General features: G+C 41.6%; 1 protein-coding gene across 2 annotated transcripts in view; it reads left to right on the top strand.

The window, feature by feature from the left end:
• The first annotated feature begins 863 nt into the window (after window positions 1-863).
• BICC1 (BicC family RNA binding protein 1) overlaps window positions 864-25,176 on the top strand; it is a 193,283-nt gene continuing 168,970 nt past the window's right edge. Inside the window, exon 1 of one of the 2 annotated variants that reach the window (XM_075000141.1) lies at window positions 864-1,317. In XM_075000141.1, the coding sequence (XP_074856242.1) occupies window positions 873-1,317 (445 nt within the window). In that variant the 5' untranslated portion in view covers window positions 864-872. Of the gene's footprint in view, window positions 1,318-1,367; window positions 1,878-25,176 lie in introns of those variants that run through there. The other variant, XM_075000142.1, reaches the window with a different exon arrangement.

Raw genomic sequence — 25,176 nt, forward strand, 5'->3', positions numbered from 1 at the left:
GCTCCAGATCCTGTGCTTCTAATCCTATTTACTGGCTTCTCTGGGGATGTCCTGTTGCTGCTTGTCCCTATGATGAGGCATCTCTTCTTTAATAATGGGGTGTCTCCACTTTTGCTTAGCTCCTCCTGCCCCTCCTTCAGGGATAAAAATCCCTCTTTCCCCATGAGTGGCCTCCTCCAGAATGGGAATCCCTGTGAAGTCATGATGAGGAATCTCACCTCTGTTCTCATTATGGGGTCTCTCCCCCATGCCCTCTACTACCATCATGGATCTATGCCCATTGAGGAGTGTCTCCCTTTAGATAAAGACCCCATGATGAAGTGCCCCCAGGCTTAGACATCTGGCTGTCTTATGAGGGGTGTCTTCACTGGAGTTGGGGGTCTCTCTAGGGTGGGTCTCACCCTACTCTCCAGGATGGACTACCTAGCCCAACAGATGGGGGATCCCTCTGTCTCCCCTGCAGGATAAGAATCCACGTGCTCTAATGATGGGGTGTCTTCTTCTGGGATGTGCTTCCCCTGAGGAATGACGGTGTCTCCCCGGGAATTCCCCACCCCAGGAGGGGGTGTCCCCGGGAGGAGGATCTCTCTGTCTCTGCCTTAGCCTGTGTGTGTCTCCCCCGGAGCTGGAGATCCCCTGCTGCCATTGCAGCGTGTTCCCCGCCCTGGGATGATGGGGGGTGGGTCTTCCCACTTCTGCTCCCCCCGGGGTGGCCCCGGCCCCAGGTGTGGCTTCCCCCCCGGCCCAGCTGAACTCTTTCCGCGCCGCCAGCCCCATGCGGGGGTGGAGGGGGTCTCCCAGCCCCGGATCCCCGGCCCCCTCCCCCGCCCGGGGATATCCCCGGCCCCTCCCGGCGGGCTGCGGGCAGCCCAATGGAGGCGGAGGTGCTGTGCGGGCTGCGGGCGGGGTGGGGGCGCCGCAGAGCCGCGGCCGGCCTGGGGTCTGGCGCACTCGGCGGCGAGTTGCAGGCAGAGGCGGGCGCGGGCCGCGGCGCCGGGACGGTGGCAGGCGGCGGCGGCGGCTGGGATGAGGCGGGGGCGCGGCTGTGGGGGCAGATAGCGTCCCGCGGCGGGGAAGCGGCCGAGTGGGGCGCGGAGCCGAGGCGAGCGCCGGCCATGGCGGCGCAGTGCGACCCGCTGAGCGGCTACCTGCCGCCACCGCCGCTCTCCGACCCGGGCTCCAACAGCGAGCGCAGCGCCGACTCGCCGCTGCCCGGCTCCGAGGAGGACTCGGCCGGGCCGCGGGCCCCGCGCAGCCCCGAGTGGGGCGAGGAGCGATTCCGGGTGGACAGGAAGAAGCTGGAGGCCATGCTGCAAGGTGAGCGGGGCGCGGGGCCGCGTCCCAGCCGTGCCGCAGGCGGCTGCTCCAGCCCGCCAGGGGGTGCCCCGGGCGGGGCCTGCGGCTGGCGCTGGGAGGGCGCAGCGCAGCGCAGCGCTGGCCGGCCGCGGGACGCCGGGTCTGGCCGGGGTGTAGCGCGGCTCTTCCTGCCGGGCTGGCCGGCGTCTCCCCAAAGCGGCCCCCGGTGCGGATCGGTCCCCAGCGAGGACGCTGGGACGAGCCTGGCTCTGCTCCCCCGGAGTCTGGTCCCTAGACCCGCCCGTTCCAGATGTGGCTGGAGGCGCTGCTCGGCGCGGGCAAGCCCCGCTCCTCCTGGGGGCGATGCGAGCCTGCCCCGGGCGGGGGGAGGGGGAGCGGGAGCGGGAGCGAGCGCATAGCTCCTCTCGAGTTGTCCTCCGCCCGTAGGACCTCGCTTCCTTCTCCTGGAGCTGTCAGGCTGCCTCTGGCCCCAGCCCTTCCCAGCCGTGCGGTGCTGCCACCACCATCCGAGGTGTAAACGCCGCTAGCGCTAGCGGTGCTGAGATCAAGCCTGGTGTCCGGTGAGCACGGGGGAAGGTTAGGGGGCAACCTTGAGTGTCCTGGCAGACTGGAAACGCGTTAAAAGCGAGCCCCGAAGCGCCCTTGGAGTTCGGGGAAAACGTTTCAGATTTGTTTTTTCCCTTCCAGAAAAAGGGCAGCGCTTCGCTACTTAGCAAAGCGAGCGTTCATAACATGGAAGGGTTAAAAAAAGGGGGAGAAAATCTCATTTGTGGAGATTTCTGAATATAGTAAGTCCTTTAAATTATGACACTGTTATTTGATCTAGATTTTTTACTATTTTATCCATACCATATTAGTAAAACAATACTTAAACAGTGTGATGCTCTTAAGGCAAGCAATGTAGAAGTTAGTTTAAGTGAAAAGATCTTAGTTTTGAAAACAGTGATCTATTGGGTACATACGAGTGATAGTTTGTGTTAGGCTTAGGGTTTCTTACACATTTGACTATTTCTTATGATGAAACCTCTTGTATTTTATTCTGCTTTGTTTTGAATTGTCACTGTGAAAGTTAAGTAAACAAATTTTGTGGAAAAAATGCAAACACAAATAGAAAATATTGTCTTTAAAAGTAGATGTAACACAAGGAAGAGTCTCCTTCACAGCTGTGTAATTTCTTTAGCTCTTGTTAATAGCATTTGCTCTGTTCTGGTGAGAATGGAACTGAGTTGCAAAGCTCATTTGATGAGGTGGGTCTGTCCTGTGAAAGCTCATCACAGAATAAATCATTTTGTTAGTCTTTAAAGTGCTACATTTCTGCTGCTCTGAGTAGCAAACTGTTACTATTAAAGTTTCAGTGAGGATAAAGCACATTTCAGTTGAATGACAGCTATTATGAAACATTTAGAAAGTGCCGTTTTACTTAAATATATAGAACAGCACTTACATGAGAACTGAGCTCTTTTTTAAAAAAGAAAAAGAAACATGATAAGCATTTAGAATAGCCTATGCAAGCCATATAATTTTATGGCTACCTATAATTGTATGATATATAAATACTGACATTCCTTTTCAGCTCTTGCTGCTTCATTTTCTCCAATTCACGAAGAAGAGACTGATAACGCTGCATTGTTTATGTATTGTTTAATGAATGAAAATATTTGCTTTTATGCTTGAGATTGGTTATTCTAACTTTGTAAACATGGTGCTTTTTACTACCTTCTGAATTACTTCAGAGTGAGTAACTTAAAGCAATGCTGGAAAATGTAATGTTTGACAACAGGAAAACAAAATGGAAGAAAAAATCTGGTTCTATAATTCACATTACCTGATTATAATTGATCAGCCCCTTTGGAATTTTGTAGTTTAAAATAATTAAAGATGAAATATGGTAGAGAATGAGGACAAGAAAAGGAAGAAATAAATTAATAGTTAACACACTATATTTTTGGAAATATTCTAGATAAAAGATTATTTGCCTAGTTTTATGCCAATAGCAAACCAAGTCTTAAACACAGGAGGTGTGGGGTTCCCCCCCCCATTTTTTAAAGAATCTTTCACCTAAAATTGTTCAGTTAATTTCCTGAAAATGCTTTACTACTCATGACAGTTACAGAACTGATGCTTATATTTTTAAGACCAGTGGTGGTGGTCTGAAGTAGTGCGGAAAAGGGGGAAAGAGGATGCTGTATGAAGTAACTAGGTAAACTGTATGGTCTGCCCAAAAGCTGTGGTATAATGTTTGGAATTTGTTTCAAATGAGATTCTCTCTCCTGGGGGTAGGTTAATCTTTAATCAGTAAATATTTTGTTACTTGAAGAGAAGTCTCAGTATGTAATAGAGTAAAAAAGTGCAGAGAAGCATATATGTTGTCATAAGGAACTGAAGTAATTTTAAATTTGTACCTATCAAAGAGGTTTTAAAACTGCATTTTTTAAATTTTGCATAGATGCTGAAAAGAGGATGTATTTGTGGGGAAAAGGCACAGGTTAAAAGTGCTGTAGGAAAACTAAAGATTTTCTTCACTTTTCTATCACCAGTTAAATAAATAAATAAAATTCCATTACCTCATCCCACAGGCTCTGTCTTTCTACTCCCTGAGGTGGTAAAGGTGGGAGGGTAAAACAGACCTCATAAACTTTATCCAGAATGCCTATTGAGCTGTGCCATCTAGTAGTTCATACATATGCCAAACTTAAGAGAAAAATGGTGTATTGTACATTGCAGCCTAGCATGCACAAGCCATAGTTCGTTTAAATTTATTCCCCATTCAGTGGTGTATTAAACAATAGCGTATTGAATTCAGAGTAACAATATGTATTGTACATGTAACGACTTAGACTTCCATTATATTGAATTAATTTCTAATAAATTGGTGGTATTGCAGTGGAAAATACACTTGTTAGGAAATGGAGTAAAGAGACAAGCATAGTGAATTAGTCTCTTTGCATCAGAGATGGGAGACTGGTAAAATTCAGTGTGTAGGAAAAATTCAGAAAAGATTAAATGGAAATTAATGGTTTGTACTCACTCAGTGAGATGGGATACTTTTATCCAAGTGTCTCAGGGTGATTTGCAAACATGACTAAAATCAATTGACCCTGCTATTAATTAAAAACAACTGGTATTAAAAACAAATTAAAAACAACAAATTAAACACAACTGGTAACTATGCTAAAATGCCATAACCAATCAATGGCAGAGCTGGGAATGATACCCAGCAATCTCTTAAGCTTCTAGAAGATACTGAATTTTTGTTTTGTGTATGTCTATTGATGGTGATCATCCAATAAAAGTATGAACTGACTTACAAGTGTTTGTAATGACCTTTGCAACAGAATTACTCTACTACCTTAGAAATACACTTATAGCAACATACTCAATAGCACACATGATCAAATTTCCTTCTTGTTGTACCCAATGTTATTGCTTGATACCCCATATTATGAACTGCATTTAGTAAAACTCTACATCACTTTCATATGTATTCTATGTGGAATGGATTACAGCTGCTTAGGTTGAGTACCGGATGTCAGATTTTCTTTTCTACAGAAAGGAAACTGGAGACAAACAGGGAATTAGTGTTGCATTTTTTTTTAAAGTAGTAACATAAAATTGAAGGAATCTTTCATCATACATTTGATTGTAGCTGCAGTAAACTAAATCTTCTTGGATGTTCAATTAAATTAATATTTTGAAATTATTTTTCATAATCATTTTTGTGCTTTTTACCATGAGAGCTGGACACAAAAATGAAAAATCTTAAACTTACAAAAAAGATCCAAAATGTAGTCTGAGGAAGCAGCTATGAATAAATCTATAGTCATGATAGCCTTAAAATTAATGAATTCAATAAATAAAAAAGCACAACCTCCCCCAACTACACCTTTGCATTAGTTGACTTACTCTTTAGTTTGCTAGACATCAGTTTTTAAAATGATGAAAGACAAGGTAAGCCTTCTCTGTCGTGCCTCTCAACTGTTTTTGAATGTCATATACATATGTCAATTACATAATATAGCCATACCTTATATATTTGTGTCACCATAGTACTCAGGCACTGAAAGTTAACATTTTTGGAGAAGTCTAACAGGGTAATTCTGTAGATAAAATAATGACTTATTTTCTCCTATCCCATTCACCACCATCTTTAAAAAAAAAAAAAAAAAACGCAAATGGAAAAGAAACAAGCAAAGAAAACACTCAGACAAAAAGTAGACTCCCTTATATTTGGGTTCTTCTCTTTGTGCCACAGTCGTACTTGTTGGGACTAATTTTCAATCCCAAAGATACTAAATTTCTCATTGTTGTCAATCCTGTTGTTCTTGAAATGGTTCAAAAGTATTTTTTGTTTGGCTAGGTCATTTGTAGAGGCGGTGTCTCGACAGAATCCTGCATCTGTGGTCCCTGAATCCCCTAGTAATTTGACATTGGTCCCTCTGGGCTTCCTTTCAGTAGAACATTGTGTTGAGGTAGAATATGCTTTTAGGGATTTGAGGTTTCTTGAGCTGGTACCCATGTCCTATTAGTATAATGTCGAACTTGACTTGCCCTGTCTGTGCTGCTGATTCCCTGAGGTTGTGGTCTATCTTGATTAATTTTTGAAAAGGCAAATATATAGACTTTACAAAAAGATGAAGGTATTTAGGTATTGATAACATTTCATTCAGAATTAATATGAAATGTCTATATCAATATCTCACATTTTTTAAATTATTTTGCTTATCTTTTTTTCCAGTGGGCACAATTTTTTTTTTTTTTCCAAGATACTCTTACTTAGGTACCTATACTCTGGCTCCCTGCCAGTGTTGAATGAACGCTCACAAACTGGGGTTACCTTGGTATTTACACTAGAGAAGTTCTTTGACTGGTTTGCTTTAATAGTGAAATATCTCTCATATTTCCAGCAGTTGATCTTAATGAAGCTGAGTCTAAACTAGATTCTAATGATCACATACCATTTTGCATTTTGAATTCCTATTTTACTGAAAATAAATTGCTGGAGATTTTTGTTCAGAATTTACTCTGATGCTTGATTGTGTCTGGTATACTGCAGCAACAAGTCAAACAAGACCTTATTTTTATATTTGGTCACTTGCATGTTTTTCTAGTCTCAAATTATCTTTGTTGCCCTAATTAATTAGATAGGGAAAAGATTTTCATGCCTGTTTAATTACTGAAGATAGTTGTATTTTCCTATCTTTTTTTTTTGCCTGGAGATCCACCTGGGAGCCACTGCTGGGGGCGGGAGCAGGGTGCGATCCCAGGCAAGATTGGTACCCCCATTCACTTCCCCCACACTCCCTTTCAGAGCCTGTCCCCTCTGCCTTCTTGTCCCCAAACTTCTTCGCAGAGCCTGCACCTGGGATCCTACCTCATGCCCCAGGCCAGAACCGGCACCCACATTCCCTCCCAGAGGCTGCATCGCAATCCCCCACAGAGTTTCACCTCTCCTGCCACCAGATTGGCTCTTTGGCAAAGTGTTTGCCCGGTTTGTCCAATGTACATAGTGGAGGGGCGTTGTTGGCACAGAATAGCATATATAATATTGATCGAGGTACACAAGAAAGAGCTCTTGAGCATGTAAGTAATGTGGTTAGGTCCAGTGATGGTATCCCCAGAATAAATATGTGGACAAAATTGGTAATGGGGTTTGCTGCAAGGAAGAGTTCCAGGATTAGTATTACTGTGGAGTAGCCTGTGATTACTGGTGAGAATCTTTCTTAGGTTAGGAGGTTGTCTGTAGAAAAGGGCAGGCCTGTCACCTAGGGCCTTCCAGAGTGTAGCATCGTGATCTGTAATCATTTGTACGTTTTTAATGATGCGTTGCAGGGTTTTGTGCTGGGGGCTATAGATAATGACAAGTGGGGTTCTGATATTGATCTTCTGGGGCCTATCTTGAAGTATCTGGTTTCTGTGTATTAGTCTGGCCCTGTCAATCTTTTTTTTTTTTTCCCCCCTCTCCTGCTGGGTAATTTAAGTTTTATGAATGTTGGTAGAGGTCTTCAAGAACAAGAAGTCCCGTGGCACTTCATAGACTAAAGTATTTTGGAGCACAAGCTTTGGTGGGCAAAGACCCGCTTTGTCAGATGCAGAGGTAGATGTTAGGGTTAGGTAGAGGTCTTGAAGTTTTTGGCCTCTGTCAGTAGGACCAGAGCAGATGAGATTATATCTAAGGGCTTGACTATAAGCGATGGATCGTGTGGTGGGTGCTGGATGGAAGTTGGAGGCACGTAGGTAAGTGTAACAGTCAGTGGGTTTCTGGTAGAAAGTGGTGTTGATGTAATTTACAGCACCTACTCCCGAGCACAGTTTGCTCATAACACCTGATTCTTGCCGCATTCCCTACTGTTCCAGTTGGGAGCCCCTATGCAGCTTTGGTGAACCTGACTGCATACCCCTTGATGTTTCTCACTTGCTCCCTTTCTGCAGGGGTAAGATGTTCCTCTGTTTATGTAGGATGAAGGCTTTCTGAGAAATGGCCTGAGATCTGTAAACTCCTGTAACTTGCCCAGTCAGTTGTGCCATTGCATTCTCTCCATAGTCTTTGAGCCTTAGATATGCATGATTAAAACCTGTTGGGCTTTTGGGAGTCTGGTGGCTCCAGGAGTCATATGGCTTGTATGAGCATCTAGGAGAGCAGCAGAGCAAGGGGCTAGAGATGGTGGGCTGGGGGAAGTAAGATAGTGAGACCAGTGGTGATTGGGTTTATGGGTAGGAGGCTAGGGAGCAGTTAGAACCACCTAGGGCAAATGGGTGGGGATGAGTGTATGTTTTAGTGGTGGCTTCAAGGGCAGTGCACATGTGCAAGAGGCAGCAGGGGCCAGGGCACCATTTTCTCTAAGGTCGGCTTTTGAGTGGGAGAAAGGTGATGCCAGTGTGGTGGTAGGCATGGGGGGAGCTGGAATTTATTTCTAAACTTTCAAACCTTAATAACACAACCAGTCTGATTTTAAAAAAAATTGTACTCTCATCATTTAACCTTTTTCAGTCAGTTGTGTTGGGGTCATATTTATTCACAAGACTGATTCTGGCACTGTATTTTGTGGTAGCAGTAAGCACACAACAAGTGACAGAATGCCTAATTTCTGAGAGTGCTCTAACATTTGAGGCATGAGGGACTGGTGCGGGGGCAGGGGGTTAGCTGACAGAGGCATGTCCACATGGCTTCTGCAGTGCCAGCACCCAGTTCTGCCATCACTGAACTCTTGCATAGCTATGGTAATGAGCTGCAGGAGTGTGCAAATAGCATGCCATTTGCAATCCCAAGACACTCACTTTACATAGTTCTGCCACCAGTGGCACTGGTCAGAGCTCTGTGTAGACATAGCCTCAGAGTGGGTGCATGATTTTGTTTGTTGTTGAGTTGGCAAATTTTATAGTGTCTCAGAATGTGTATTGTAAAAGTTGGGTTTAAATTGTGCAACAAGATTGATTAAGCTTACTTTTTAGTATTTGAAATGAATTGTTTTATCCTAAGGGGCGCACATGATTCAGTGACTGGCAAAGAGAGAAACTTACCACATAAGCCAATGAGAATCTTAAGAAAAATGTATAATAATGAGCGCTAACTAGAATAGGTTGTTTAAATGAATATGTTTGCTATCTTTAGATATAAAGGATGGTATAATATGTTGGTAATTTCAGTCATGGGAAGGTAGAATTCAACTGACTTAACATTCTAATATTTGAAAGGTAAAATGTATAAGTGGACCTAGCAGCTATTCAGAGCTCTGTCTTCCCTGTAATCATAGAATACTAGACCTGGAAGGGATCTCAAGAGGCCAAGTCAAGTTCCCTGCCCTCATGGCCGAACCAAGCACCAGCTATATCAGGGGTCTTTAACCTGCAGCTCCAGAGCCTCACAGGATTCTTAGAATCATAGAACAGTAGAGCTGGAAGAGACCTAAGAAGCCATCAAGTCCAACCCCTTGCCCAAGGCAGGACCAAACCCCATCAGATCAGCCCAGCCAGGTTTTTGTTGAGACAAGACTTAAACATCTCCAGGGATGGAGACTCCATTACTTCCCTAGGTAGATCATTCCAATGCTGCACCACTCTCCTAGTGAAAAAGTTTTTCCTAATGTTCAACTTGGACCTTCCCAACTGCAACTTGAGGCCACTGTTCCGTGTTCTGCCATCTGTGACCACTGTGAACAGCCTCTCTCCAGCCTCTTTGCAACCTCCCTTCAGTAAGTTGAAGGCTGTTATCAAATCCCCCCTCAGTCATCTCTTCTGCTGAGTAAACAGACCCAATTCCCTCAACCGTTCTTCATAGGTCATATGCTCCAGCCCCTTAATTAATTTGGTTGTCCTCCGCTGGACCCTCTCCAGTGTGTCCACATCCTTGCTATAATTGGGGGCCCAAAACTGGACACAGTACTCCAGATGCAGCCTCACCAAAGTTGAATAAAGAGGAATAATCACATCTCTGGATCTACTGGCAACACTCCTCTTGATGCAACCTAATATGCCATTAGCCTTCTTGGCTACAGTGGCACACTGTTGACTCATCCAGCTTCTTGTCCACTACAACTCCCAGGTCCTCTACTGCAGAACTACTACTAAGCCAGTTGGACCCCAGCCTGTAACAATGCATGGGATTCTTCTGGCCCAAGTGCAGGTCTCTGCACTTGTCCTTATTGAACCTCGTCAGATTTCTTGTGGCCCAGTCTTCCAATTTGTCTAAGTCACTCTGGACCCTATCCCTACCCTCCAGCTTATCTACCTCTCCCCTTAGCTTAGTGTCATCCGCAAACTTGCTGAGGGTGCAATTCAACCCCTCATCCAGGTCATTGATAAATATGTTGAACAGAACTGGCCCAGAACTGAACTTTGGGGCACTCCACTAGAAACTGACCACCATACCGACATCGAGCTGTTGATCACTACCCGACCTTCTAGCCAACTTTGTATACATCTTACCGTCCATTTATCCAATCCATATTCCTTTAACTTGCTGACAAGAATATTGTGGGAGACCATATCAGTAGCAGTAGTAGTAGCATCCTTCAGTCTATGTAGACTATGGATTGCGCCCTTCGTAGTTCCGTTTGGCATCCTCATTTGCAGCGTCGGCTGTGACTATTCCTGATCACTTTCCCCTCCTTGAAGTGCCTCAAAATGACTTCCTTGAGGAGCCCCTCTATGATTTTTCCAGGGACTGATGTAAGACTGATAGGCCTATAGTTCCCTGGATCATCCTTCTTCTCTTTTTTAAAGATGGGCACTACATTTGCCTTTTTCCAATCATCTGGGATCTCTTGGGATCTTCATGACTTTTCTAAGATAATAGCCAAGGGCTCGTCAATGACATATGCCAACTCCCTCGGAACCCTTGGATGAATTAGGTCCAGGCCCATGGATTTATGTACGTTTAGCTTTTTTAGATAGCTCATAACCTGTTCTTTCCCCAGCAAAGGCTGTCCAACCTCATCCCACAGTGCATCACTTGTCTCATGAGTCTGGGAGCTGTCCTTGTCCGTGAAGACAGGCAAAGAAAGCATTAAGTACTTCAGCTTTCCCTACATCATCTGTCACTGTCACTCCCTCATCCAGTAAGGGCCTTACGTGCTCTCTGATCACCTTCTTCTAGTTAACATGCCTGTAGAAACTTTTCTTGTTTTCCTTCACATTCCTCACAAGTTGCAATTCCAGCTGTTTTTTTTGCCTTCCTGATAACTGCCCTGCACTCTCAAGCTATACATTTATATTCCTCCCTAGACATCTGTCCAAGTTTCCACTTTCAACTTCCTGGATTGCTCATGTACCGCTGTATTGGTCTCCCAGCAGACGTCAGGGACTTCTTTGTGGCTCCTGACGCTATAATTGCAAAGTGTTTTTATTTAAAAAAATTCTCCTGGTTATTTTCAATATATGGTGAATATCTAAAAGCCTAATAATGAGCCCAGCTCATATCTAAATAGCAAACAATATGTGATCTCGAAACTTTGGATAACTTCCTGATAATATGCAGTGCATTGTGGGATACGATATGGTATCATCTGTTTTGATTGTGTTGCTAATGAAATCTTGATTTTGAAAAGGAAGCCTGCAGCATTTCTGCTGTGCAGGGCAATGTGCATTTTCAGAAGGAAAACTGAAATTAAACGTAAAGTACAATTGGCATAATTAAAGTGGTTTTGAGAGTGAAAGTCAGGAAGATAGTGGTACAAACACATGTTAAGTATGAGGAAACAGAATATGTAAAATGTTTGAACATCCTGGGTTAAACGTATCTCATTACAAAGCATTGTTTGTGTGCTGCTCTTCAAATAGAGGTCACAAAGTATGGTTTGACATAATTTATTAAGGACTGTCTCATATTCACATGCATTACGGTTCTTGAATTGTTTTTTACCAGTTTGAAAAAAAATGGCTCTTCTTGCTATCTTGGTTGCTGAACCTGATCTGTATCTTCCCTCTTTGATATTTGTCCAACCTGTTCTTAAATATCTCCAATGATGGAGAGTCTGCAACCACCCTTGGCAATTTATTCCAGTGCTTAACTATCCTGACAGGAAATGTTTCCTAATGTCCAATCTAAACTTTCCTTGCTACAAGTTAAGCCCATTGCTGCTTGTCCTATTTTCAGAGGCTAAGGAGAATAATTTTTCTCCATCCTCCTGGAAACACCCTTTTAGGTACTTGAAAGCTGCTGTCCTGTCCCCTCTGTCTTCTCTTTTCCAAACTAAACAAACCCAGTTCTTTCATCCTTATTCATAAGTCATATTTTCTACACCTTTTTATTTGCTTTTCTCTGGACCCCTTCCAATTTCTCCACTTCTTTTCTAAAATGTTGGGCCCAAAACTGGACACAATACTCCTGTTGAGGCCTAAACAGTGCAGAGTAGAGTGGAAGGATTATTTCTCATGTCTTGCTCACAACACTCCTGTTAATGCATCCCAGAGTTGTATTTGCTTTTTTTCTCAGCAGCCACACTGTTGACTCATACTCACGGTCCACTATGACTCCTAAATCCCTTTCTACACTTTCTTTTTGTATGTGTGAAACAAGTTGTTTCTCCCCAACTGCGGTATTTTGCATTTGTCCTTATTGAACTTCATCCTGTTTGACCCCCGTTTGTCCATATCTTTTTTGAATTCTGACCCTCTCCTCCAACCCTTCCCTACTTGGTATCAGCTACAGTCTTGATAAACATATTCTCTATGCTATGATCTAAATTGTTTATGAAGATATTGAACAGAACTGGCCCCAAAACGGACCCTCCACTCACCGTGGACCCTCCACTTAGTATTCCCTTCCAGCCTGATTGTGAACCATTAATAAGTAGTTTCTGTGAATTGTTATCGAACCAGTTAGGCACCCACCTGGTGGCTGCCTCATCTAGGTCACATTTCTCTAGTTTACTGATGAGTGTTTGCTAGTAAGAGCCTCATGCTTTCACATTAGGAAGAATAAAGTCAAGATACCATCTCTCTCTTTCTAGAGGCTTAAGTTTATTTAAAAAAACCTCTGCCTGCTCTGGTTTAAACTTGCCAATCTATATAAAGTATTCTGCATAAAGATATAGTAGTGTGGTAAGTAGAACCTTTCTAATAGTATTTACGTTGGCATTAACATATGCATAGCCAAAAAGGTTTTAGATAATTTTCTAGCTTTCAAATTCCAAATGTGCTGACTAGACCTTTCTATAAAAATACATGGAATGATTATTGATGACTTGTAGTTGAAAATGCCCTTGCATTGCTTTGTTAACAATTGTAAGAATATCGCTTTCTAAAGTTTGTATTTTTTAAGTAGTACAACAGGCTATCATGGTTTGGCATGAGCTCCTGAGTTAAGTATTGCTTGCTTGCACATTCCTTTTGGTTATATTATAATCTGTATCTCCATTGGAAAATATGCCTTGTTTTGAGTACTTATTTCAGGCTGTTTGGCTATGTGCCACTCTGCTGTTTAGCAATGAAACATACTTGTTTATTATTTTCAGATCTTTGTGTAACAGAATTAACTGTGAAGTTCTACGTAACAATAGTAAAATGTCCACTTCAAATGCTTGTTGCTAGAAAATAGTGATGGGATGCTCTGTAACTCTAAATGATCAAGCAAAAATAATTTATTAAAATAGTTTTTATTTCTACATGTGGGAGTTTTAATTAATATGCTGTCTAAATGCTTATTAATAGTTAATTTAGTATCAAGAACCACATGTGACTGAGTAAAATTAAAAGGTGGCTTCTCTGAGTTCTATCTTCCTAGCAAAAGCTCCCACCTCCTGTATGTAAACCATAGAGTTATGAACATCTGCTGAGTACAAAATTACTAGACTGAGATTATATGGCTGAATGAATTGAAAGGGGAGGTACACATTTACAGTTTTCACAGGACAAAAATCATGGAATCATAGAAGATTAGGGTTGGAAGAGACCCAGGAAGTCATCTAGTCCAATTCCTTGCTCAAAATATGACCAATACCAAGTAAATCATCCCAGCCAGGGCTTTGTCAAGCCCCATCTTAAACATCTCTATGGATGGAGCCATCACTGTCTCTCTAGGCAACCCATTTCAGTGCTTCACTGCCTTCCTAGTGAAGTAGTTTTTCCTAATGTTGAACATAGTTCTCCTTCCTTGCAATTTGAGACTGTTGCTTCCTGCTCTATCACCTGCCACTACTGATGCGCAGTTTTTCCAGGGACTGAAGTGAGGCTCTCTGTTCTTTAGTGTTAGATTTAAGGAACAAAAAATCATGCATGTAAAGCCTGTGCAGTGTCACAATGTTCAGCATTGATTTGGGATGACTACCCATTGTATTTTCTCATTTGGATTTTCACTAAGATCAGTAGCTCAAGTTAGGTCAGGTATACTAGATTAACTTGTTTGCAGAAAGACTAATGTGGATTAAAAATGTCACTTCAAAGACTGAACTGATACTACAAGGTTGTCATGTTACAGTGTACAGAATAGGAGTTGGTGCCTATTCCCAGAGCAAATTGAAACATCTGTGAAGGTCTTACTGAAAGCTTTTTCTCCTACCTTTAAAAATTCTGGTAAAATGTAAACAGTTCACTAGATATTTTAAACATGAGTGTTAATTTTTTATTTTTTTTGTCGTTTCATAGACCAGCTTGTTAGCTTTTGAAAGTAAGTTTTTATCAACTTATAGTGAAATTTGGGAATATGGGATACTGAGTAGAGGAAACACCTCAGAGTCAGACATTGTGATGATGTGATCTGGAGTAAGTACTGTGGTGTCCCATCCTTTGTCTGTTCAGAAAGCAAGCTCTTCTGGTGAGGTTTCTTCTCTGAGGTATCTGTATTGTGCCTGGCACAGTGTGGGCTTGATAGCTAGATGCTGCTGTAATAACAATTTAACTGTTTGTGATTTCTGAAAAATGATTAAAGATCTTGCTTTTGAAAAATAACCATTCGTCTGTGGATACTAGGTTTGCGTGCAAGGTTCTCAGGTATTTGAGAAAAGTCTTTGTTCATTTAAGAAGCTACCAAACTTCAATTCCTTTCTTGTAATTTTGCCTGCTGGGAGTATATGTAGATGTAAGCTAACCAGGAGCCTTCCATTTTTCCATTTGATCAGCTTCTATACAGGTCAGACGTATTCTTCATGAAGTTTCATTTCACTTTTCATTAAGAGGATCTGATAAATGTATTTAAGAATTGTGTTTATAGTATGCAGTACACTTTAAAGGTCATTCATCAGATTACAATGTGTAGCTCTTGAATGTTCTGTTCATTTTTTACAACGGTTTTCATCAAAAGTAGATTTGTCTACGGTTCAAAAATTAGCCAAGAAGTTAGTGAGTATCTGTTGAATTATGCCTTTGGTTTAATGTGTTTTTTTTCCTTCATTACATTGTTTTCTCCATTACAATGTGTGTTTCTTATACTAAGTGCAAAAATTGAATGGAGCTTCTTCAGAATAACTGTGGTTTTTAAAAAAAAAAGATAGTGAAACTGCTGGGTTAAGTTATTTTCTATTTTTAAAACATAAGTATGAATTAGAGTGTATATGTTCTCAAAACAGTCCATTCCTTTACCATCCCTTAATTTCTCTATGTAAAAAAATTGATCTATACAATTATTCAACTTGCCACTTAATATCTATTCTTCATGGCAACAAGGTGACTGGGAAAAGGAAAAAAAAAAAGTACCCTTTTAGACTCATTTAGATTGCAGGTTGTCTCTGGTGGTGGCTTGGTGAAGCAGGTAATCAGGGCACTGTATTTAGTTTGGATTAGGTCTGGATTCAACTGGTTGAATTTTTTTGTTGAAGTGATTTTAAACTTTTTGCAAGGAGGTTTTCAATTATACTAGAATGAGTGTTGTTTAAACATTTCTTCTGAGATTAAAGGTGATTCTAGTACCTATGGAATTTAGAAGTCCATCAGATATGTGGCCTGAATTAAACTGCAATTGATTAATTAATTATGTAAAGCTACCGAACGCAAAAAGAAATCAGTAAATAGGACTAGTTCTGAATCTCCTTTGTTGGTTTAAAATAAACTGCTTAGAGGGACTGTAAGAGTCCAGTAAAATCTTCACAAATAATGAAACTCTCTTTCAAAGATGTCATCTTTGTCATTTTTGATTATTACTCCAAAGCTAATGTTGAGACATAAATCTTTAGTTTATTTTAGAAGATTTATAGTCACATTCTTTATAATTTAGTTGTGTTGCTTCTATATGGCTCAATATTTCCCTGCATTAATCAGGGATTTTATTGTCTGTAGCCAGCCATACTTAATGGCATAATCTAATCTGTGACACGCACACCCCTCCAATGATATGTGAATGAGAGGCTTTGATTATATCTGGTTTTTACTACAGGTTGAACCTCTGTAGTCTGTTGCTGTCTTTCATCTGGCAATATCTGTAATCCTGCATGATTTTAGTAAGTTGCATGCCCACTTACGAGTGTGGCCAACTTTCCCATGTCCTGTAAACTTGTTTTCGGCCACCAGTCCTGGATCTTAGCGTTCTGTGCTGTTGTTTAGCTGTAATCTATCCCCAAATGTGTTCTAAGAGCCCAGTGAGCAGTAGAATTGATGGTAATGCTGCTAGATAATGTTGACCTCTGGTGGTCCAGCAAATTCTCTCATTCAGCACAGGTCCTAGGATGCTGAACTAGAGAGGTTCGGTTTGCAGGTTCTATTCTGTTTAGTGCGTATACAACATGGCAGTTAAACATAAAAGGTTTGGCAAGCTAAGGCCAAGTATTTTAAGAAATAAGAAGAAAATAATTATTCATTTCCAAGTACATGGTATTGGGTCAATGTCAGTGATGCATGGAAGCATTTTAATACAGTAGACCCCTGAGTTGTGCGAGAGTTGCACTCCTGCATGCCTTTGCATAACTCAAATTTCGCACAAGTCAGGGGAGTGGTGAGGCTGGGAACCAGGCGGTAGCCTGGCTCCTGGCTCCCCTGGGCTTGCAGGAGCTGAGGGAAGCTGAGGTGAAGCAGTGGCACAGTGGCTGCCAGGCAGGCAGACAACTGTGGCACAGTGGCTTCTCCTCAGCTTTCTTCAGCTGGGGCAGCCAGAGGCTGGAGCTGGGAGCCACTCCTTTCAATTTGCACTTGACTCACATTAACATGAATTAAGTGCAAATCAAAATTGTGCTTATTGGGGGCTTACTGTACTATGGAAAACTTTAGTTGACTGAGGTGCATTCTGAAGCTGCCACTTCTGACCTGTACTCTAAGGAAATTGAAATACTTGATAGAGTATATATTGGGACTCTGCAAAAATGTTGGCAAAATAGGTGCCAAAAGCTATTTCATATCTACAGTGTTTAAAGTATATTTGCCTTCTAATACAAAATAACACTTAATGGTTTTACAAAAATATTATTCTGAGGGAGTACATATGTCCTTTTTTGCTGCTCATCCCCCCATCCAGACCGTTGAGCTTTTCAAACTTCCAGGAAAACAATATGAGTGGTCCTTTCTAACACCAAATCTAAGCAAAACTTGCTAGGGCTGAGCTCCAGCACCTCTACAGTTGGCACTTCATAGCTCTGAAACCTCCATTTGAATGTGAAAAATTTGCTGGAGCCGTGGCAACTCTTTCGTTACAAATTAAGTACTGCTCCAAATGTTTAGAAAGCTGAGGTTATGATAAAACCACGTGGCTGCAATGGCTTACGTTCTTTCCAGTCAGTTAAACCCTGCAACCGTTATTTATATTCTGTTCTAAGATATGAAAACTTGTTCATATTCAGCTGTAAAGATAACTTTTTAATGCTATAGAGTGTAGTATGGTTTAGTGGTTATAACATTGGGTGCTAACCAATTCAGTTAGATGTATGTCTAAAAATTTGCTCTGGGGATCAGTTTGGGGAAGTTGTGTGGCCTGTGTTACATAGGATGTCAGGTTAGATGATCACAGTACTGCCTTTTGGCCTTAGAAGCTATGAATGAACATGAGAATAGAAATCAAATTACTTAGTTTACTTTTCTGACTTGCTGTGTAATCTTGGGTGAAAAATGCCCTAAAAGGATAAACTTTTTTGTGGAATATTTTGTGTATGTGTGTGTAATTACTGTTTCAAGTGGTTCACATATAGGAATTTTGGATATAGAGCAAACATTTATAAAAACTTTTATGTGGCGGAAGAGAATCACAAAACTAGATTTCTGGTAAATTGTAGATAAAATACATATGGGTACAATGTTTTTAGAAATATTTTCTTCACAGTATGTGTAAATAAATGATAAGAGAAAAATCTGTTCTTAATCAGGTTCATGTGCAGAAACACTGCGTGAACTTTACAAAATCTTTAGGGCTTAGTAAATAAACCTTTAAATATGAATATACACATGCAGAACTTTTTTTTTGGTCTCTACTGTGAACACCAAAATATAACAACTTAGAGACTAACTGAAATTTTGGAATGCCATAAACAATTTAACATGTAAGGTTCATTTCTGCGTCCCTAAGCAACAGCCAAGAAATGCTTTCTTTTGGACTAAATTTTTTTTTGTAATTAAATATGCTTTGGTGACATCCCCAGATAACTGAACAATTTCTTGGCAGAAATGGGAAGCTACATCAGTGTTTGAGACATCAGGGATCATTTAAGTTTAACACTATGGAAAGTGAGGTCATCTTCTTGTAAATGTTAAAATATAACAAGAATACTATATTAAACAATACTTTTAATATATCTTTATGTTTATTCTCTGGTCTTAAAAATGTGTGGAAGCACTTAAAACTGCCTCTGTCTTGCTGAGTATTTACAGCAAGCAATGCTTTGTTATGAGAGATTTAACACAAAGATCCAGATGAAGTGTTGGTGGCAATTCAAGTACACTTATTTGCTGTACTCTTTGGTAGTATGTTTAACTTTTGGTGTACTGCGAAGATTACACTTATTCTAATTGACCTTGTCACTACTAAAAAAATTTACAGTGCTAAATTTGTTCATCTCAGCTGATGCAAGTCTGTCCATATGGTGGAATGTGAACTCTTTGGGGCCTGGTCCTTTAATTTTCATGTGTGCAGTGCAAAGCACGAGAGGGTCCATATCAACAGTGTAAGGTTTCTAATACTGTATTAGAAATAAGAGCTGATTTGATGCGAAGCTGAGTAATGTTACTTAAAAAAAGTACACAAGTGAGACATTTTGACCAGACAGAATGATTGTTTTGTTAGCAGAGCACCAATGCAAAAACAGGAACGCCACACATATAAACTCTTCCTAAGCTTTTAAAACGTAATTGGAAGCTGCTGTTCCTATAAAGTGGTTAGACTTGGGTCTGCTTTTCAGCCAGGCTTGCACATGCAGTGCAGCAGTCCTGTGAGATTTGTGCTGAGACATTCTTCTTTTCAGAGGGTTACACGCAGCCGGCTTCCTGCTTATGGCTCAGTGGCTACCTTTTGTTTTGAAATGCTCCTCTTTCTTATTAAACAGGGTGTTTTTGCTGCCAGTACTGTCCCTGATGTGGCTAGATCTCGACTGTTTCCTGGGTAGGATCTAATCTGGGTGAAGAGATTTTTCCTTTTGCTGAAATGGTTGGTTTTTACAGGAAAAAGTTCTTATTCTCCTTCCTTTTACAGAGGTTTCTTGCCTTCCTCAATCCAAAAACTGGATTAGTATTTATCCCCCACCAAATGAAATACACATACACAGGATATGGATTTGGGTTTTGTAAGAGAATTCTGATCCTAATGAATGGGTCACATTCAGTGTTCCATCTGATTTACAGGCTGCAGCCCAGGGCCTCCCAAGCCCCTCCGTTAATCTGGCCCTGCTGCTGGGGCCAGAGGAATGCATCTCTACCCTGGCCATAGCAGCTCCCTGATGCAGCTGGAGGAGCATGCCTCTCCTGCAGCCCCAAGAGGGAGTTGCCGTGGCCAGGGAACAGGCATGCTTCTGCGGCCCCTGCAGTGAACGATGCGTTCGTGTAGCCGCAGCAGGAAGCTGCATGCGTGGCAGCCCGGAGCCCCTGCTTGGGGTTTGTTAGGTAGCTGCGCAGCTTAGAGGGAGCTCTGGTCATGCTGGAGGAGCAGGCATGGGAGAAACAACTGGCTGCTTTCAAAAGGGGTAAAGGAAAGATGTGACTAACACATAGGAAACTTGTCCTTGCCCCCAGAACCACCAATGAAGAGGTAGTTATGTGAAGACATGAATCTCTCTACAGGTTCCACGTGCCTTGTCTGGCATGCTCGGGGCCTGACTTTTCCCAGATAAGGGAAGGTTCAGATTTAGGAGTTTCAACCTGTAGTCCCATCCCCAGTTTGTAAAGTAGCAGGATGCTAAAATTCTGTTGCAGATATGTCTGTCTGAGACGTGATTCTTTTCTGCCTTCTTCCTGCTCCTGAAATAAACTTCAGGATGCTCTTGCTTTTTGCCCAAAGTGTGTGTGTAAGTGTGTGTGTATGTGCACGTGCATGCACATGCGCACAGGGTCATGTGCTGCACACTACTCTGTTCTATGAGACAGATGTCTTGAGTCATAGAGCTGTCAATATCCCATTTTTGTGAATGGGTAATATCTGCAGTCTTCTCACCTAAGAACATCTTTTGATTGCTCAGTTTGGCAATGTGTAGGTAGGGATGGGTGGAATGCAAGGTGGTAAGTACCGTACTAGGCCAAGACAACAGAACTACTTCCTCTCTGTATCAACACTGGATTAGGAATTCTCAAGATGTCAGAGCTGCCTTTTCACCCAACATTTAGCTGTCTTCCTCAGCTCTCACACCAGTGCAGAGAAATGGTAAAAAGATGAACAATCTGGAGCTCGAGAAGAAGGTGAGAGGAGAGAGGTCAGGAGATAAGGGCATGAGTACAGACCAATGGGCAAACTGAAGGCAGAATGAGTTTCGGTGAAGAGCCTCAACCAGGATTTTGGGGCTGGTTCATGGTTCTTTTTCACTCACTTTGCACCATTTCGGGGAATAAAGGGGCAAAAAACCAATAGCAAGTCTCCAGAAGATGTAGAGATAGCATAGCTGCACCTGCTCAAATCCGATGCATGAAGTGAAAGCTTCATTTGACAGGGATTCATGAATATGTACAGAAACTGGAGTGATACGTCAGTGCTAACAAGGCTAATGCAGTCAGGATGGACATGCCCCACTTGGAAAGGGAAGAGTACCTAAAGGGGAGAATAACTTAGAGTAATTAGCTAGTCATTCCCAGTCTCTATTCAGACCCATATTGATGGAGCCAAGTTTGTATATGAATTCCAGCTCAGCAGTTTCACATTGCGATCTGTTTCTGCAGTTTGCTCAAGTGTGGCAACTTTCATGTATGCAATTGTCTGTACACGGAAATTAAACTGCTCTCCTACTGGTTTATCTCTTCAACACATCAAGGATCTGCAGCTGACCCCTCCCTCTTTCAGACCTTGGGAAGCAGGCCATTCCTTGCGTACGGGAAGCACCCCAACCTTAAACAAATGCTCACCACCAAGTACACCTCACACAACACAAACCCTAATCCAGGAACCAATTCCTGTAACAAACCTCACTGTCAACTCTGTTCACGTATCTACCCTAGTGTCAGCGTCATAGGACCTAATCGTATTGACCATATCGTCAAAGGCTTGTTCACCTACACACCTACTAATGTGATGTATGCCACTGTGTACCATCAGTGCTTCCTGCCATGTACTTTGGACAAACTGGACTGTCTCTAAGCAAAAAAATAAATGAACACAAATCAGACATCAAGAACAATAATGTACACAAAACAGTAGGAGAGCACTTTAACCTCCCAAGTCCAGAGGCTGAATGCTTTTCTGGAGCACATGGCATTCCAATTATCCTCATCTGGCGTATAGTCTTTCTGTGGTAATTACCAGCCTATGCCCATGGGATTAGAAAGAGGATTGGAGACCTGTAAATGAATGTTGGAGCCTCAACTTTATCCTGCTCTCCTGAGCTTCCTTGGGTGTCTGGGGGTGAGAGGTGAGGGGGGAGAAGTGCCATGTGTCATTCTTTGCTAGGCACTGAGTTAGGCTCAGACAAAACTAGTTCAATCCCTATGCTGTTCTCTCTGGGGCTGTTAGGATCTGCCAAGGAAGCAGGTGCAGAACATTCAGAATTATTTGCTGCCCTTCCCTTTCATGTAGCAGATGATCACTGGGGAGTTGTTGAGTAGGGGTAGTGGAATGAATGAACTAGAACTGGAATGATCTAGAACTGCTGGGAAGACTATTGGAGTGGTGGTGCTCCTTTCTCCCTTCCATAGCAATGGAGCTGGTATGGACAATTTAGGTCCTGGTTCCAGTAAGACATTTCTAATTCCTAATCAAGTGTAAATTCTCTTTATAAGACACCAGGTCTGTAGGTCTACAGCCTCACAGCCATGGGATGGACAGCGCTGACTTACATCTTTGCAAGTGCTAGTGTATAGATTGGAAATGCTTTTCTTCAAGGTTTGGACAGAATCAGCACATGTGGAAATCGACAAGAAGGCAACAAAACCCATAGACCCTTCATTGGTATCTTTTGGGAAAATCCATAACTTTTCTATTTGAGGACATAGTTTAAGCACAATTATTTTAGCTATTGTGAAAGGGGGAGTGAATATCTAATACGAGTATCAGAGAGGTAGCTGTGTTAGCCTGTAGCTTCAAGAACAACAAGAAGTCTTGTGACACCTTATAGACGAACAGATATTTTGGAGCATAAGCTTTTGTGGGCAAAGACCTGCTTCATCAAGCGGGTCTTTGACCATGAAAGCTTATGCTCCAAAACATCTGTTAGTCTATAAGGTGCCACAAGACTTCTTGTTGTTCTCTAATACACCAGTGCATCTCAACCTTTTTTTTTTTTTTTAAATAAAGTATCCCGTTAGAAAAAAATTAAGTACCTCCAGAATTCTCTCTTGTAATCTCAAGGGTACTCATGTCACTGGTTGAGAAACATGGTCCTTAAATAATCTGAGGTCTTGAAAGTCATGCCATTCAACTGTTCCAGATTACTATACCCTTCTCAGAAGTCAGACTTGTTTTGTACACCATCAAGTTACACTTCAGTTAAAAACTACTTACTTACAAAATCATGCAAACATATCACAAGACGACTACTGAAAACTTGCTGACTTTCCACCATCTTCTTATCAAATAAATGAATTGGAATAGAAATATTGAACTTACATTTCCGTGTAAGGCATATGAAACAGTAGAAATAGGTCGCTGTCCAAATGAACTTTTATATTGTACTGACTTTACTGGTGTTTTTTATATAGCCTATTGTAAAACTAGGCAAATATCTAGATGAGCTTATGGACCCCCAGAAGAAGTCAGTATACCCCTCAAGGGTACATGTACCCCTAGTAGAGAAACACTGCAATAGTCTTTATGGCATTGTTGCCTTTGTAACCTTACCAATAAAAGGCTGGAGTGAAAATTAATCAGCTCTAGCACTGTAAGTTTGAGACTGTTGAAGGAGGAATTGAGAGTCTGTTTTACCTAATAAGAAATAAGGGCTTTTAATCGATAGATTTTATAGCACTTCAGTGGTCAGTATTTGTACCCCATTTTAATTTATTTAGTACGCTTTCATTTTACTAAACAAAGGCTCTCTAGTTACCTTTTTGACATGATAAATCATCTAAACTTGTATGTATCAAGAGTTTTAAAAATAAAACATATTCATCATAGCCTTTGTACTAGCACAAGCTTTCATTAAAGTTGCATAAGAGCTTTCATTGTAACCTATTTTCAAATGCAGATAGCCTGTGTGCTGAATCTTCTGTTAGGACCAGAACTTTGAGGGGTGGGAGTGGGGAATCTCTTCAAACTATTTGTGGTTATGACTGAATTAAAAGATAGTAAGTAGAGTACAGCAAGGTTACAACATTTGTGACTTCATTTATGAATTCAATTATTCATGAGTGGCTGCTGCTTCCCTGGGGCTCCAGGCAGGCAGCGCCCACAGCTGCCGCTTCCCTGGGGCTTGGGCAGGGAGAGCTGGCATCTGCTGCTTCTCTGGGGCAGGGAGCGTCTGCCACTGCTCTGGGGTGGGGAGTGGCTGCTGCCTCTGCTTCGCCGGGGCCCTAGGTGAATATTTGCAAAATTCAAGAGTTGCGAGGGTTCTCAACACCATACCTTCTCGAATGTTGTGACCTTGTTGTACTGCCTTGAAGTGCCATCTTTGTAATTCCTGTAATAGCTATATGGCTACTCCTGTGTCGTACCAAAAAACCAGGCTTACTTCACGTAATAGTGTGTCTGAGTAATGAGTGCTTGGCTTGCGTTCTTCTGCTAGCTGTCTGTTTAGCCTGAAAATAACTATGCTTTTAAAGCTGTAAATATATCCATAAGGAGGATTTCTAGCCATTCAAATAGAATAGAAAGCTGTGTTCATCCATCACATGCATCACATGCATGCCAACAAACCAGGAGGCTTATCAACCCCAAGAACTCAACATCCAGGGTTTAATAAGCATTTCTTATTGTACTTTGCATTATTCTTCTTCTTTTCGGATATCGTAGTGGAGAAGGAAGAAGCGCTCTTTTTCTTAAAGGGCTTCCAGGAAAATAGCACAAAACGGATCACATTTCCATGGTCCCTCAAGGACTCCAAGAGCTAGTGCTTGTGTCGACGAAGGAGTACACCTGTTTTTGACACAGTATGCATGTAATAAATGTACTGGCTTATCTTTAACAAATTCTTAAGCACTGACCTTTCTGGTTGCTTGCTGACTCCCATGCTAACCAATTTATAGTTTTCTATGCCCTGAAATATTTTTCTCTCCCAGTGTCGTAGGTACTTATAACAGCTGTCTGTCCCAGAACAACTTTTCAGGTTTAGAAACAGAAATTCCTGATAAAAGATGACAAAATTATATCAAGAGAATGGAATTACTGTTGATGCAGAACTAGTTTAGCCTTTCACATTATCCAACACAGAAGTTTTAGGTCTGTGTGGGGAGAGGGTTGAGGAGGTTAAGAATTATCCTGTGTGTATTTCAGACTAACAAGAAAAGTAGTACTGAACTGTAATATAATTTCAAAAAGAATAGCATGAAGATGCAATGTATCTACTTTTCATTAAATAAGCCATGTCCTGTTTAGTATTTTTATACCATTGTTTTTTGTTTTTTTTAAAAGGAACAAATGTGAAACAATAAAACCGGAAAGTTTGATAGAGTGAAAACATAATGCAGATCTCTTGGGTACTTGTTTCTTAGATCCGTGTTATGACCTTTAAGAAAAAAAAAAAACCTTGAAAATTAAGTAACAAAGCCAATAAGTAAATAATATTTAGGGAGACAGTAACCAAACCCAAACACACGACAATGGATATGAATATAATGTCTAATTCAGTGTCTTTCCAATTTATTTCACCCTGTAACCTTCTTAAACTGAAAGAATTTTGTGGAACCCCATTCCCAGGTTCTACCCGGCTCATTCATTTAAGCTAGAGG

This window comes from Carettochelys insculpta, chromosome 7 (genome assembly GCF_033958435.1).
Source record: "Carettochelys insculpta isolate YL-2023 chromosome 7, ASM3395843v1, whole genome shotgun sequence".
In the NCBI taxonomy this organism is placed as follows: domain Eukaryota; kingdom Metazoa; phylum Chordata; order Testudines; family Carettochelyidae; genus Carettochelys; species Carettochelys insculpta.